The following is a 16,621-nucleotide window of genomic DNA, read 5'->3' as shown; positions in this document are numbered from 1 at the left end:
TGATTCCTTTGGTCCAATAAAAAATCATTTTCTTTGCTTTGCCAAGATACAGTGTGTGTAGTAGCAAGATGTGTCGTCATGCGTTATTCAAGCCTAGTTAATATTTGTCGATGATTAATCTGATTGCGTAGTTTGACGTCATTCTGTTGCATGGGTGATTTCAAGTCCAGTGTTGATGCAAGAAGTGTTGGTGCATGAAACACTCCAAATCTCCAACACCAAATGTTAGAGTACAAATAAGATTCAAAACCCATTTGGTGATTTCAAGTTCAGTGTTCACTCTGGTGTTAGTGTTAAAAGCACCAATAAAATTGCCTTCTCCAGCTCTTGAAGTTCCACATATCCAAAACCCATTTTGTGATTTCAAGTTCATTTTTCATACTGGTGTTAGTGTTGAAAGCAAAACTGAAACTACCTTTCCTTGGTCCAAAAGCAAAATCCGGGTTTACAAAAAATATATAAATAAAAGAATGCTCCAAATTTTGGTTTTTGAAGATCAATTTGGGTAATGGGGTTGGTGTTGGAAGCACAAGGTTAGTGATATTCTCTTTATTCATTTCGTTTATTTGTTGTATGTCTATTTACTTATATATCCTAGTAAATCTATCTATATGTCCAATTGATTTTAATTATTCAGTGTTTATCAATGCTGTTTCCGTATCAAAACAAGCAAAGTTGTATCAAATTGTTCAATGATTATCAAACTTTGCTTGGTGTATTTTCAATTGGTCTAATGCCAATTTGTCCAATTGCCAACTCGTCTACTAGGATTTGGTCTACCATCGTCTCGTCCACTATCTACAGGGTCTTAATTGCCATTTCGTTCACAATATCGTCTAGTAACCAGTTGGTCCATTAGCCATTTACTCCATATACCATCTAATTGGTCTTAAATGTTAATTGGGGGGAATGGATTAAAAGAAAATGGGTATTGAAGCCAACTGGTTGTGAGACGAAATGATCATAGACGAACTGGTGATTAGGCGAAGTGATTATTGGACCAAATGGTGTTTGGATCAAAAGGTTAGACAAAATGTTGATGGACGGAATGGCATTGGACTACATCAAGGTATACCATATTATGATGAGTGGACGAGTTAGTGATAAACGAATCGACAATTTACCCACTGCAGTCACCATGGTTACTAGACATTTATTATTTTTCTTTCTTTTCATTCATGGCAAGAAACGCAACTCCTATTTATACATGCAATGCTTTGATCGATTACAATGTTTGATTAAAATATAAAAACTAATTAAGACACTGGGCATTCAAAGTCTTCATTGGACTTTGTATTCATTAATCCTATGACACATCCATATGTGATTGTGTTTAATTAGAAGGAGTGGTATCATTTCTTGTATCCGATCTGTATTCTCCTAGCTTCTATTGGTCTTATCTCATATCGATCTATCTTTCCTTCAATTTTCATCCAACTTAATTTTGATAAGACTCTTATTAAGGGTCCCATTCTATCTTTCACTCTCTTTATAAACTCAATGTACACAAATTGTACACCCCCCCCCCCTCAGTTATTCAATATCCCTCTCTGACATGCAAAATAATTACAAAGTACGAAAAAGGCCGTCCACATACCGAAGTTAAAAGGTGTACAAATGTTTATAGTTTTTCCTTTTTATTATTTTTTTTCATTTTAATATAATTATTCATTTGTTGTCTATATCACTTTCATTGATGTTGTTGTTAATCCAATTCGTCTTTTTATACTTCTTTCATTGTTCCTATACTCCATCCTGCATTCCCTTTTCTATCTTCTTATCGTATTTTTCATTCTTACATTCTTCCATGTTTATTGTTCTCCTTCTCCAGCCTTCTCTTTTTTTCTTCTTATTCTTCTTTTTTTCTTTTTCTTCTTTTTTCTTCTTCTTCCTTTTTTCATCTTATTCTTCCCCTTCTTCTTCTCCTTCTTCTTCTACTTCTTCTTCTTCTTCTGCTTCATCTTCTTCTTCCTCTTCCTCTTAAGTTCGTCTTCCTCTAGCTGCTCTTTCATTTCAATGGACATATATTTCCTTCATTTTTATTTTGTTAAAAGGTATTTTGTTATACTGTAATCCCATAAACCCGACTCGTATCTGATCAGTTCTATTTTTTTGGTTTTGTTTACAGAGCAGAATTATCTCGTACAATCAACAAGGCCCGCCCCTTAATCGTATTCTTCACTCGCTATGCCCTTCACACATTCTACTGGCGTGAGTGTATTTCCGATATAACCATTAGTTACATTCTCTGGCATTCATTCACACGCATATTTTTGCACAACATCTTAATAAGGGGATAAATTGAAAATGTCCGATCCTGCCAACCAAGGAGAACCCCAGAATCAGGTAGGATCATGTCGATTTTAATAATGTGTGCATATTATTTTTTTACTTAACCTGTAAAATATTACACGTGGAATATGACTTCGTAGTTGCCATAGTAATGTTTGTGTATTGTCTGTTTAATATGTTGATCAATTTCATTTTAATTCATCAATAAGATGATGATTATGGTTGATACCACATTACAATATTTTATACACTCGTTATTTCTGCACCCTTCCCCAACCTCCGTTTACGTAATTTCTTGTGCATTTTTTCTTTTTGTTGTTTATTTTTGTAAATAATGAAAAATATCGAAACTATTTTCTTGTCAAATATAATTCCAAACATAATTGTGCCAATGTGACTTTTCACTTCAAACAAACTTAGATTTTAAAGAATAGCTGGCTTCTCCCCGGTTATGGTTGGACTTTTTCTTATATCATTATTGAATCACGAAATCTGCTAAGTACAAACATTATAATTACATGCACTGATTTAAAAATCATACTAATGTTGATGTAATAAATTACCTTTAGGTATGGGGTATGGAGAGGAATGATGTTTAAAAAAAATGACAAGCCAAAAAAAATGAAAAAGATTTTTTGCTCAAATAAGGATGACAGGGGGTGCTGCCTATAATATACGCAGCACCCCGCTTCCCAGGGCCATGGCTGCCCGCCCAATTTTCATTAAAGGAGGACAATTAAGATTATGATTTACTATTTCAAATATAATTATATGTTTAAATTTTATCATTATTCCATTTGTCCGACTTTACTTTTACAGGCTAAATCTATTACAAAATTAGTTATCAACTTCTTGGCACTTGCCTCGCTCTCTCGCATGGATTCACAAACGGCGCGTCATATCCACATCCACAAACTCAATGTGCTACTAATCATATTCTCTATGTAATGCAATCTTTTCGTCTAAAAATCACCTCTATATATAGGCTCACACTTGGTTGAACATGCTGAAGAATTTGACAAATTAAACCCTAAATTACTCATTGCCATAGGCGGCGGAAGCGGGGGGGGGGGGGACGTGTCCCCTGTAAATTTGAAGTGAAGAATTTTTGATTACCTTTTTTTTTTTTTTTTGCTTGTCAATATTTTTTGCCTGTGTCCCCCCTCAAATTTTTAAATTTTTGGTAGATAACTTTTTTTGGGTTTTTTTTTGCTTGTCAAAATTTTTTGGTGCCCCCCCCCTAAAATTGGCTTCCGCCGCCAATGCTCATTGCAACATATTAAGTTCCACAAAAAATATTTATGACAATTTATCAATGATTTCTTAACTAATTGGGGTTTCCTTCAATTAATTTAACAACATTATAAGAAGGCGTGATGGCTCTTATCAGTATTTATTCTAGGTCAAATTCCAATATTAAAACATTGTCTTACTGTCATCGCTATTTTAGGACCCGAATTTTCTGTAATAATAATAATTAGTAATTTCCTTGTGTTCTTTTATTTGTCTATACACGGTTGTAATAAGTTAAAGCACAATATTGTGGGCGTTTCAAATGTTTGATATTTTACTTTATTGTGATTTTAGTTGATTTCGTTTTATTCTCGAAAAATAGTATCTATAGCAAAGATTAAAATACATAATATCAACAGTAACAACAGTTGGAAGTATCTGAGAAATACGAATTTTAAGTTATCAGTTATTAATTGAGAATTTCTGCAGTAGAGGACACCGCTTTCGTATGCGACAATTCCCAAATTATTGGATGGATGCCTCTAAAATATTTCCTTTTTCATTTTCTTGAAATTATTCCTTCTATATTTTGGAAACATTTCTATAGGTAGGAGTATTTGCAACTCCCACTGCCATGCACCCACAAACAATACGCTCACCCCACCCAAATATCGCTGTTCATTAATCACATTCGTGAATATAGACTGTTTCAAAATCAAAGTCCATGAAGATACTATAGTGTTCAAATCTTGTTATGCAACTATTTACCGAAGTTACGCAACTCCATCCTATAAAATTCTTATTTAGAGAATTGGTGATTTCAGGTACGGTGTTCGGTGTTGGTGTTGGCGTAAAAATCCGCTGAACCGAGCTCCAACACCGAGCTGGGTTCAGAGGAACGATACCGGTTGCGTTTATCGATAGCACATGACGTCTGACACGCCTCTGCGCTGCGATGCTAAATCTCAACTTCACGCGAGAAGTCTCGACGACGAAAATGAAATCGAAGAGAAATGCGCAAATTCTCATCGTACAGAATACCAATGCTTTAATTAATTCAAGAATTCGAAATAGTGAACATTATTCTTCATCAAAATATATAAAGCTCAAATGATTTGTACTCATCTTAACTGTAAAAGCTAATTTTACCGCGATGTTTCATCGTGTTCGCCAACTGTTCACGTGCTAATTGAGATTGCCAACACCAACACCGAACTTGAAATCATGATTTTCCCAATCCTAAGCTGGGGGTTGGTGTTGGTGAATGGGGAAATTGCACGTAGATCGTCAACACCAGCCGCAGTGCTGGGTTTAGCAGACGATATTCAACACCATTCTTCAACACGAACTGCCGGATCGAAATACGTCATAGTTTTCGAGGTCAATCCCAACACCAGCCTGATTTCAAGTACGGTGTTGTGGCTGGTGTTGGGGCAACACCAACACCAGATTTCAACACCGTACTTGAAATCACTCAACAATGTAATGCATTACATATTGTCTCTGAGCATGCTCAAAGACCCATGAATATGTAGACCTAACCCTAAAAAGACCCCCTCGACATTTTTCGCGATAAATCCACCGCTGGAAATTGTTTGACCGCGTCGCTCGATGACTTTTTACTTTTAAGTCTCGCGCAACAATTGTGACCCCCGGGTACGCAATTCCAAAATTACGCAACATTTCGTAAGTGCATGCAGACCCAAAATTTCTTAAAAACGTGAATTTGTGTACAAATCCGATGCAAATAGTGTTTTCAGCCAAAATTCAGAAAATGTACCATTATTTTGCCTTTTACTGCTAAACCAATTAATTTTTCCTTCTTTATGACAAAAATAAAATCCCCGACAATTTCCATTGAAAAGGAAACAATAAGAAACAAAGAGTAAAACAAAGAAATACATAAGAAATTTAGAAAACAATAAAATACATAAGAAAATAAATCTGATGTTGAAATTTTTGTAAAATAAATTTGATCAGATGCCTTTCTAGAGTATGTGAAACAAAAATTAGCATTTTAGGGGCATTATTTTATTAATTAGAGCAAACTCATGATTTTGCGCGTAAATTACTTTAATTAATGAGCAATGAGATTTTCTGCATAATTTGATATGATAGTTTTGTAAATAATGCTACGGGTAACGCGCGTGACAATTTTCGTCGCGATCGCGTGATCGACGGCCGAGATCATAAGGGGGGGGGGGGGGGGGGCTCAGCCCCCAGTCTTTTTAGGTGTCGAATTAGCCCAGTCTATTTAGGGTTAATTGTCCCTGAACTACGATTATGACGGCCCTTGATTCTTGCCACCGGCCCCAGTTCTCTTCTCCCAGCTCGCCCCTATATCTCTCTCTGTCTGAATATGTTCTGTCTCCCGTGTCACCCTTTTTGTCCTCTCTCTCTCTTTCTTTCTGAATTGCTTGCTGAAAGCCACCAGCTTCCCTATTCACATTAAAAAAACTTTATTTATAAAAAGTTCTTCTTGTTACATGCATAATTTATGATGTAACATCACTTTATATCAGGTTTATGTCCCCCAATAGATGACATTTTTAAAAAATCTTGAATTTTTTTTTTCTCTTATCAAAACAATTATTTGACCTTTGTCGACACAAATATAGAATGGCGAAGCCGATTCCAGTTCCAAACTACCACCAAGCTATGGAGTAGACGCCTCGGGACAACCTGCCACGGGTCAACCCATGGTACCCGGCCAACAGATGATGGTACCCGGTCAACCAATGGGCGCCCCTGGTCAACCGATGATGGTACCAGGTCAGCAAATGATGGCACCCGGCCAACCCATGGGCCAACCAATGATGGCACCCGGCCAACCAATGGGTGCACCAGGGCAGTACGCTTACTACCCCAGCGCACCCGGTCAGATACCTATGGTGGTGGGACAGCAACCCGGTATGCCACAGGCGGTGCAGCTGATGCCAGCACCACAGGCTATTCCTGGGTGTCCACCTGGTCTGGAGTACATGGTTCAGTTGGATCAGCTCCTGGTTCACCAGCAGATTGAATTAGCAGAAAGTAGGTATCAAAATAATGGGTCCCTTGTCTACATCCAATAAATTAATTCCCTCGGGTCTTATGACAATGATAAAATCAGCGATTTATGTATTTCATGTGATCGCTCTATGTTATATTTTACTATACAAAGCCTATTCCTCAACCTGGGTGCCGTTTGTCGTTGCGCTAAACTACATGATCATGTACGTTGGATCAAATACTTCTGAATAATGTCAGGGATGGATAAATATTTCACAAGCAATTACATATGCCTAAGTATAGTTTAATATCCCTCATACGTTAGTTTTTATATCGTGTCATACCGTGATTATAATTTTTACTCAGGTTATTGATAAAAAACAACTTCTCTCAAATCCTGGCACACTTAAGGCTAATGAATCGAAAAGGAATGAGTAACCAGCACCACGTCACAACGTATAATTTGCATTAAAGTTGATGCCTTTACATTGCTTATAGGAACGTAAATGTGAAAAATATTACACATATTTTTTTGTAATTGTATATTGGTCGGGGGTGGTAACGTTTGGTTTCTATTAAGTTTGTATAAATCCATTACCTTCACTGAAAGGGTATTTAACAAGTTTATTAAGTATCTTTAAAGGCATTAATTTCCCATATAGACTAAAATGTGGCAGTAATTGCACGAGATATCATCACTGCCATTTAGACAGGTCGCAAAGATCTATCTGTTCAGGAATGACCAAAATATAGGTCGAAAATGCAAATAAATAAATAGGTCACAATGTACTACTTTTTTCTTTCTTCTGTAGTGGTCACAAATATCAACTTTGAGAACAAATATATGATAAAGAACTCCATGGGCCAACAGGTTTATTTTGCAAGAGAACGTGAGTACCTTATACATATTTCTAACAACTATTTTCAAAGGAGCATATTAATCATCCAAACTTCTCGTTGTATTCCCTTCCTTTAAAACTACTCTTATGTAAAACAAACCATTCCGACTTACGAGTAATGCCGCCAGCATCCTGAAAAACCCTTTAGTCAAGTAATGCAGTCAACAACCTGACAAAACCCCTTCGACGTGAAATGCCGACATCCTTGCAAGGCCCTTTTGATGAGTAATGCTGACAACATCTTGACAAAAAACTTTCGACGAATAATGCCAAAAATATCCTGACATAGGCCTTTCGACGAGTAATGCTGACTGACAAAAAAAAAATTTCGACGAGATATGCCGACAACATTCTGACAAAACCCTTTCGACGAATAATGCCGAACATATCCTGAGATAGGCGTTTCGACGAATAATGCTGACAACATCCTGAAAAAAAAACACTTTCGACGTAAAATACCGACATCCTGGCAAAGCCCTTTCGACAAGTAATGCTGTCAACATCCTGACAAAACACTTTTGACGTGTAATGCCGTAAACAACCTGATCAAACCTCTTCGACGTGAAATACTGACATCCTGGCAAGGCTCTTTGGACGAGTATTGCCGACATCATGGCAAAGCCTTTTTGACGACTAATGCCGACAACATCCTGACAAAATACTTTCAACGAGATAGGCCGACAACATCCTGACAAAGCCACTTCAACGAATAATGCCGAAAATTTCCTGACATAGTCCTTTCGGCGAGTAATGCCAACAACAACCTGACAAAACCTTTTGACGAGATATGCCGGACAGTATCCTGACAAAGGCTTATCGATGAGTAATACCGACATCCTGGCAAGACCCTTTTGACGAGTATTGCCGACATCATGGCAAAGCCTTTTTGACGAGTAATGCTGACAACATCCTGACAAAACCCTTTTCGACGAATAGTGCCAAAAATATCCTGACATAGGCCTTTCGACAACTAATACTGACTACATCCTGGCAAAACCACGTCGACGAATAATACCGAAAATACCCTGACATTGCTTTTCAACGAGTAATGTTGACAACATCCTGACAAAACACTTTCGACGAGTAATGCCAGCAGCTTCCTGACAACACCCTTTCGACGAGTATGCCAACAAGATCCTGACAAAACCCTTTCGACGAGATATGCCGACAAAATCCTGACAAAGGCTTATTGATGAGTAATGCCGACAAAATCCTGACAAAACCCTTTTCTTGGATAATTCTGACAACATCAAGACAAAGGCTTGCATAGGCTTCTTAAGTTTTGAGATGGACATCTTCTGGATACAACAAGTGACTTCAATTTTGTAAAAGCTCCCTTAAAGAATTAAACCAACATGCAATTATCAGTATAGGTTGTGTGTGATGCCATCCACTTGAAACAACATGAAATCATCTGAATTGTGAATTCTACATGGAATAAAAAAAATAAGGAAATTTTGACCAACTGCCCACGAAAGATACATGGCGTATCGTGAAACCTACTACACTATGAAATAACGAAAAGTTTCATTAACGTGTAGAACAAGATACTTTGATTGATAATAATCTACCCTCCCATTTTCATTTTCTTATTATGATTAGAGTCTGACGCGTGTATGCGAATCTGTTGTGGACCAGCCCGAGGTTTCGAGATGTCCATAACAGACAACATGGGACAGGTAAGGTGCCTCCAAAATGACCTCTTCATGAACATTCCACAGAATAAGATTCTGAAATCAGAAGTCCAACACACTATCAAACTTGTAGAAGTGAAAACAAATATTGGTGGAAGCAACAGGAAAGTGGCATATTGAACGATTAAATATTAATCAAGATTCTATGGGGTGTTTTTTTTTATTCACCACCACTATCAATGAGCTACATTATTCACTAACATCACATGAACTGCTATGAACTAATGATATAAACCATTTCAAATCCAAGCAATATTGCGGTGGAACCCAATTCAACAGCGGTGTTAGATAGTGTCAGTCCAACACCCATTGCTGTTATTACACACATTTGTTATTTCTACACTGTTTGGTGTTAGGTTAAAAAAAACTCATATGATATTCCATTTACACCGAAGGGTGTATAGTCCTTTGTGAGCACACACTCATTTTTTGTTGTCGTTGTTTTTATACGGCGTTCAAAGTAGCTGTGCTACTTAAAACACACCCCTTTATTCATGCGCGTCGATTTATTGAGATTTTGGGGTGTCTCGAGGGGAAGGGGCAAAATATGAATCTCTCCCCCAAAAGGCCATACAAATTTGTAATTCGAAGGAGGGGGGGTGGATCTAACTTTTTGCGAAGGAGAGGGTTTTCTGCCGAATGAAGGTCATTTTGGTACCGAGAAAAAAGGTTCTCTGTTATATGTAGGAAGTTTGGGTGTTGGCTCACAAATATAGGTCATATACTTGGCAGCCAAATGGGGGGGGGGGGGGGGGGTCAACCCCCTTATCCCATCCCCACGTAGATCCGCTACTGGGAGGGGGGGGGGACATTCCTCTCACCCTCCACCTTCCGATGTAATGGTCGCCCATGCTTTTGCTCCACTTCTCATTTATTGTTGTTAATAACAGGAGGTGATTCACATCTCTCGAATCTTCAAATGCTGTGCTGGATGCTGTTGGTGTGCTGCAAATGGCAACTTTTGCTCCTTCTTCATTGAAGTTCAGAGCCCGCCAGGAACTATTATTGGATACATCAGACAAACGTAAGGTCCCTCAAGGGAATGAAAAAGCTACCCCCCCCCTCCCAGCCAAAAGTTGATTTGATTAAAAATATCTTGCCATCTTATATTTTTGCTCATTTAAGAAAAAAATAAACGCACAAAAAATGACAAGGATGATATGCAAATTAGACATACGACACACACTGTTTTTCTTGATATTTTATGTATGAAATATACACCCTAAAACTTTAAATTAAATTTGAAACTCCATTTAAATAGGCCGATAATCAATCTTCACCTCCAAGTGAATAATTGTTGAAAAAGAGAGTTAGCTCAATCGATGTAAAACTATGATAACAAATACTAAAACATTTTGCTTAACACAATATTAAGTATTGCGAGTGCGAAATTACTTTGCAGTGTATAGGCCTACCTTAAAAAATGCTTGATTTTATAATGTGGGGTGATAACATCTGTATGGTGGTAAAACTGGATGGAGAGGTTTGTGGTAACACCGCGTAAGCTAGTTACGAAGCGGACTGTTAGTTTATATATCTGATAACATCTTATAAATAATGATAATCTGGTTGTTCTTTAAAATAGAATATCTAATCACTAATGCATCTAAATTTTTAAGATTATAGGAACATTTATAGAACATTGAATCTTACTTTCAATGTATCAAAATCCATAATTTCATAGACGGAGTTTTGCGTCGCCCCACTTCGACGTGCAGGACGCTGACAACCAGACGCAACTCAAGATCCGTGGTCACTGGTGTCGATGCCAAACTATCTGTTGTACATCAGATATCGAATTCAAGGTCAGAATCTCTCTCCACGTCAATTCAGTTCCTAACCATTACTTGCTTCTATATTTTCTGTGGTTCAGCTATTTTTATAAAATTCAAATCCATATTTACTAATTTTCAACAGAAGACAATAATAGTAAGAAAAAATAACATTGCAGACATTTGAAGTTCTACGTAAATTAAACATGCTCATAATGATTTAGTATTATGTTTCCGTTGGAAATATATGGATCTGAATGTGATTTTGAAACAATAAAATATAAAATTCATATTAAGTCATTTTCAACAGAAAATAAAATTCAATCTAGGTAAATATTGTATGTTAATAATGATTAAGTATTATTGTTTCTTTTGCAAAGATATGAATAAAACTTTGAATTTGATATTGAGCTAGAATAAACAATGCAATAGGATCTTCTTTAGAGGGACCTCTTATTATAGGGACACCATTTTGTTGAAAAGCACTGATAACTGTCATGACCGGTATAAAAGTATAAACATTTCTAACACGTCTGTTTTGCAGATATTCACAAATGACCTGAAGACCCAAGTCGGTAAGGTTTCAAAGCAGTGGGGTGGCTGGCTCAGGGAGAGCTATACACAAGCAGACAACTTTGGAGTTGAATGTAAGTGTGCTCATATTTAGATTTAGATTTATTTATTTCCGTTCAACAATTTTTCAAAATTTAATCAAAGTATATTCAATATAATAGATAATACAGACAAATCGATGAAATTTCGTAACAAATGTTGAATATAAATTAAACAAAAGTATAATTTGTTGCAGTAATTTTATCAATGAAAAGAAACAAGAAATGAACGGAGGGACTTGCCAAGAAAAGCATAAGCTTGTAGAGAAGGCAAGCCCCTAAACTTAGTTTAAATACTAATTATAAATAAACTATATATACAACTATGTACAAAATCGAGACGGACACAGAAGAGAAACTTAAAACAAGTAATTTTGACGATGTAGAGGACGCTACAATTACACCAGAGTCAGAGTCATTAATAGAGATTCTCTATTAATGGCTCTGACCAAAATATGTCCCAGCTATACACGGCTTCCAATATTACACGAAGAAACAGGAAGGAATTCTTAAATGGAGCTTGACTCACAGCTAGATCAAAAAGCCATGTATTATAATAAAGATTACCATCAACATAGAGATAGAGACCGCTGCGGTCGGAGACTTGGGGCGCTGGGGACTCACCACAAATATATTTTTGGAAATGATTAAACTTCCATTAATTTCCAATAACCCCCCTCAGAAAAATAGAAAAGGAGAGTAAAATGGTTTAAATATCAATTACTGTTTTGGACATGAAGTCAAAGTCTATCCGACAGTAATTTTTACATTTTCAAAGGGCTATCATCTTTTCTTTAGGAATATACCCCAAAGGCCATGGTGTGCCCCTCAAGCTTTTTTAACTCTTCACCGCACTGATGACCATTGTCCTTAAATTGGATTAAATATTTGATATATTGCTTTCTTCTGCATCCATAACATTCGTATGATACATTTTTCATAACACAATAAACATAATATGTTAGCTTTTTGGCATGAATCATAAATAAAGAGTACTAAAAAAAACAATTCCAGACAAAAATGATTAACTATATGATATTCACAATTTGCAGGAGAAGGATTGTCATCATAAGCAAATACAAAACATCAATTCATGCAATATTTTAGTATGAAGATGATAAAGCTGATGGTGACGGTGATATGATGATGATGTTGATGATGATGAAGGCCATGGAGATGATGGTGGTCATGATGGAGATATTGGTAATGACTAAACAAGAAGTAATGTGTAAATAGAAGAGAGATCTTTTAAATAGTTCTACCTATGCTTCCATAATAGCGACATATTTTTGCTTGGCAAACTTCGATTTTTTTTTCTTCTAAATAAATCATTGCTGAATACACTGTATAATCATAGAGCTATCTCTGTTAGCTCCATGGTATAATCTTATATCTTACCATGTTTATTTTATGCCATATCATTCTGGGGTGATGGTTTGGGAACTAAGACTAGTTCACAATTATCATGCTTACAGAAGAGAGTTGCAAGCTATGTTACTAACAATTTTAATTTGTTAATTTCGTGGAGAAGACATTATGAAAGATCTTAAATGGTTATCATAAGAGCAACGTCGGGATTATTTTTTAGCAAACCTCTTGTTCATATGCAGCTCGGTTATGTTACAATTGAAACGATTGTGATTGACATCAATTACGATTATGCAATTATAATGTCCTTAATGTTGTCACATCTGAACCTAATTAAGGAGGTTTTAAAAAGTCTTTCGTATCTTATGGTTCGAAGGTTTGGAAAATAACTTATCCCGTTTTTTTTTTACAAAGACCCCATCAAGCCTTCAAGCATAATTATGTACCGATGTATTTTTCAAGTGATCATTTACAATCCGGGTCCTAACTTATCATACAGTTATATTTGTCCGTTTCAGACCTTCAATTTTCATTTTACTATATATCCAAGTATCAAATGTCAGTTTGAACGTAACATTGGGAAATCTGTGCATCTGATCATGAAAAGAATGATTCATTATGGTTTGATTCACATATTCCTTTCTTATTGCATGTCATCAAACTTGTCTGCTTGAGGATAGGCCTATGAGTCAACCATGTCAACATATTCATTTCACCATTTCCTTTACATTGAGTGGGTATCTGTTAGATCTTCGTTGGAAATCATTTATTGTTGTACTTATTAGTACAAGATTCTGCACATGTTTTTAATTGTGATTTTTTTATTCATTGCATTATGTCACAGGATTGCGCAATGTAAAACAATTTGTGTGCTGATTGCCTTTATACTCATTAAATATATTTCAATGATACTTTTAGGTAATATTTTGTCCTTAATAATTTTCACTTAGTATCTATCACCTATTCTTATCAGTGAATTATTTTTTATTTTTTTTATTTCAGTTCCCACTGATCTAGATGTGAAAACAAAAGCACTACTTCTGGCCAGTACATTCTTGATCGTAAGTTATTTTATGTTAAATGCAGGGTTATTCATCCTGACACCGTTTTTTTTCTGTCAGTATTATTGCTGCCTACAATGCGACAGTAGGTAAACAGCAATGATTAAAAAAGTGGGTCTATAAGCAACTGTTTCATGTGTAATTTGACATTTTATTAGTACACCTATAATTCGATTTAAGAAAAAAAAGTTTAGGTTTTTGCAACCCTCTCAAAATAAAACGGCGGCGCCACTGTATAGAACTGTGAACAAAATGCTCTCTTGACATCCAAAAATTGACAGGTCAAATTTATTTTCTATTGATTTCACCTTAACAACAAATCTTTACATATTAAGTAAGATGGCGACGATGCAAGTGGAATTCAATAATACAATATACATATCTAATTATAATTCAAGAATATCATGTATGGTGAGCGGAAATAAGGTGGTAAAATGTATTACTTTTCACATCATTAAAAGTAAAGCAATGATAGTAGCTTGTTAATATTGAGCTCCGTTTCAGTATATCGCCGATATCGATGATACAGTATCTCGTCCTTTGATATACGAGATATTCCCCGGGATATTCCTCTTCGAGACAAAGTTTGCCAAGACATTAGCGAGTTTTCGGAATTACCACGGGAACGGATTCTACAACGTAGTAAATCTATTGAAAATGCCCATCAAATCATCCTCAATGGACAGCTTATAGTTGTTTATCGAAAATTGGTGAACCGGAAGAGCAAATCGTCTTGGGATTTGGAGCTGACGAAAAATTTGCAAATATGTTGTGTGTCCTCAGTCCAGGACGACATTGATGCTTTAATTCACCGATTTTCGACAAAGGATTCTTTGTCACGAAGGGCTTTTGACAATGGGTTATCTGCGTTCCCGAAAGCGTCTGCGTTGTACTTGCGAAAACTCTCTATTAGCATGCGAGACGGAGACGGGCACCAATCATGCCAATGCTACGTTCACCCGCTCGAGACATGACTTGAGATCTAGACTTGTCTCAAGACACACACCATTGATAAATTGGCCAATACTCACAATCGTTGCCCAAACATTGATTTTTTAATATGAAGGCAACATCAAATCTCTACATCAGGAATCACTTGGAAAGTATCATCTTTATATAACGAATTCATCTTTGTTTCTCCATTCTACAGGACTTTATGTTTTTCGAGAACAAGCAGCAGAACAAACAAAACTACTGAAGTCGATGAACCCTTCGTGACACAAAAATTACTTCCGTAGGCATTTTTACAAGCAAGCGGGGTTAATATTTTATCAAATCTTCCCCGTTGATCGGTTTTCCTAACTAGTCATGCTAATTTTGTAAATACATAGAATTTTAAACTGCGTTGAGGTTAATATTCGTCGGGTTTTATAGCGCTCTTCTGTTAATATAAGAAACAGAATTTACTTCCAGCACTAGATAATAACTATGTTATATTTCAAAGTACTTTACTAAGAACTTTCAATTGTATTCTCGATAGAAGCATGATGTTACTTTTTTTTATTCGTTTGTTGTTAATACGCAAGGTTCGTTTGTAGGAACTGATAAAGGAAATAAAAACATTACACCTGAACTTCCATATTACATGAAAATATTCTAGTTCCTAATCATGATAAAGAATCCGGTATTGCTCATCTTAACAAAAAGTTTGCTTTGACATCTTATTTCATTTTGTGTGTATTCTTGCAATAGATCACATAATATGTATTATATACGATTTATGTATTCGGTATTACCCATTAAAAATAAACTGCTATCGATTCAATTATTTGATATATCGATATTAATCCTTTTGGTGGCGAAACTCAGAAATTCTTGCACTACAAATCGGGAACGTATTTGAAGAAAGAAAGTAGTTATAGAACTTACAAGATAACTTTTTGGTGCATGGATACTGAAGAAATGGGGTGCTGAAGCCCCCGCCCCCTGGTTCTACGTCCCACAGAAAGTATTGGATATTTCCTGTTAAGAAGTTAAATTTCACCTTTTCAGGATAATCATATATATCAAACTCTAAATAATTTCAACGAATACGGCTGTATTCAAATGTTACATCAATCAAAAGAGTTTCTCCATATTATAAAGGTTTTCACATTTTGTCACTCTTTCTCTCTCTGTCTTGAATTGTCAATTCCTTTTCTAAACAATGCGAGTATTTTATATGTTGTTTTGAATTTAGTCAAACGACTAAACCATTTTTTTGTATGAAAACGTTAGCCAATCATAGTATAATTGCTTTAGGGCTGGATTAGTTGAATAATGCCAAAACTTCGGCTGTAGTATTTTCAAAAATCTTGTACGGTGTTCACATATCTTTCTGGCCATTACGTTGTAAGCGCATTGATAATTTGTTTTGAAGATAATGAAACCTCAGTTTCAAATTATTTCGATAGAAAATAATTGGAAGTAGATGGTTATTTTTTTAAGTTTTACAATCATTGGAAACTGGAAAATAATAACAATGATAGATTTCATTTCGAACCTAGCAATTTTAACCCATTTTTACTTTTTTTTACAGATTTTTTCCTCCATAGGACTTATTTTCTCTTAGTCATGATTCTTTAATTAGCTTCAACAGGACACTAAAGGGGTTGCACGAATCAATTGCAAATATTTTGTTGCAATTTTACAGTTTATTGATCACTTTTAACTTTAGCAAATCAGATTACACTCCTTGTTTCATGGAGCAGATTAGCAATC

At 35.8% G+C, this 16,621-nt stretch overlaps 1 protein-coding gene across 1 annotated transcript; it reads left to right on the top strand.

Moving 5' to 3' along the window:
* Positions 1-2,192: 2,192 nt before the first annotated feature.
* LOC121427813 (phospholipid scramblase 2-like) lies at positions 2,193-15,140 on the top strand. The gene is made up of 9 exons (XM_041624377.1): positions 2,193-2,346; positions 6,144-6,558; positions 7,329-7,406; positions 9,018-9,094; positions 10,000-10,133; positions 10,794-10,914; positions 11,426-11,528; positions 13,863-13,921; positions 15,072-15,140. The coding sequence occupies exons 1-9, from the start codon at positions 2,308-2,310 to the stop codon at positions 15,117-15,119; spliced, it is 1,074 nt and encodes a 357-aa protein (XP_041480311.1). The 5' UTR covers positions 2,193-2,307; the 3' UTR covers positions 15,120-15,140.
* Positions 15,141-16,621: the final 1,481 nt, after the last annotated feature.

This window comes from Lytechinus variegatus, chromosome 14 (assembly GCF_018143015.1).
Source record: "Lytechinus variegatus isolate NC3 chromosome 14, Lvar_3.0, whole genome shotgun sequence".
Taxonomy (NCBI): domain Eukaryota; kingdom Metazoa; phylum Echinodermata; class Echinoidea; order Temnopleuroida; family Toxopneustidae; genus Lytechinus; species Lytechinus variegatus.
This window is presented reverse-complemented; position numbering and strand designations above follow the sequence as displayed.

Excerpts from the sequence above, each read along its gene's own strand:
- LOC121427813 (XM_041624377.1), top strand. The coding sequence starts at position 2,308 with ATGTCCGATCCTGCCAACCAAGGAGAACCCCAGAATCAG. Across the intron at positions 6,559-7,328 it reads GCAGATTGAATTAGCAGAAA|TGGTCACAAATATCAACTTT; the intron begins GTAGGTATCAAA and ends TTTCTTCTGTAG. Across the intron at positions 10,915-11,425 it reads CATCAGATATCGAATTCAAG|ATATTCACAAATGACCTGAA; the intron begins GTCAGAATCTCT and ends TCTGTTTTGCAG.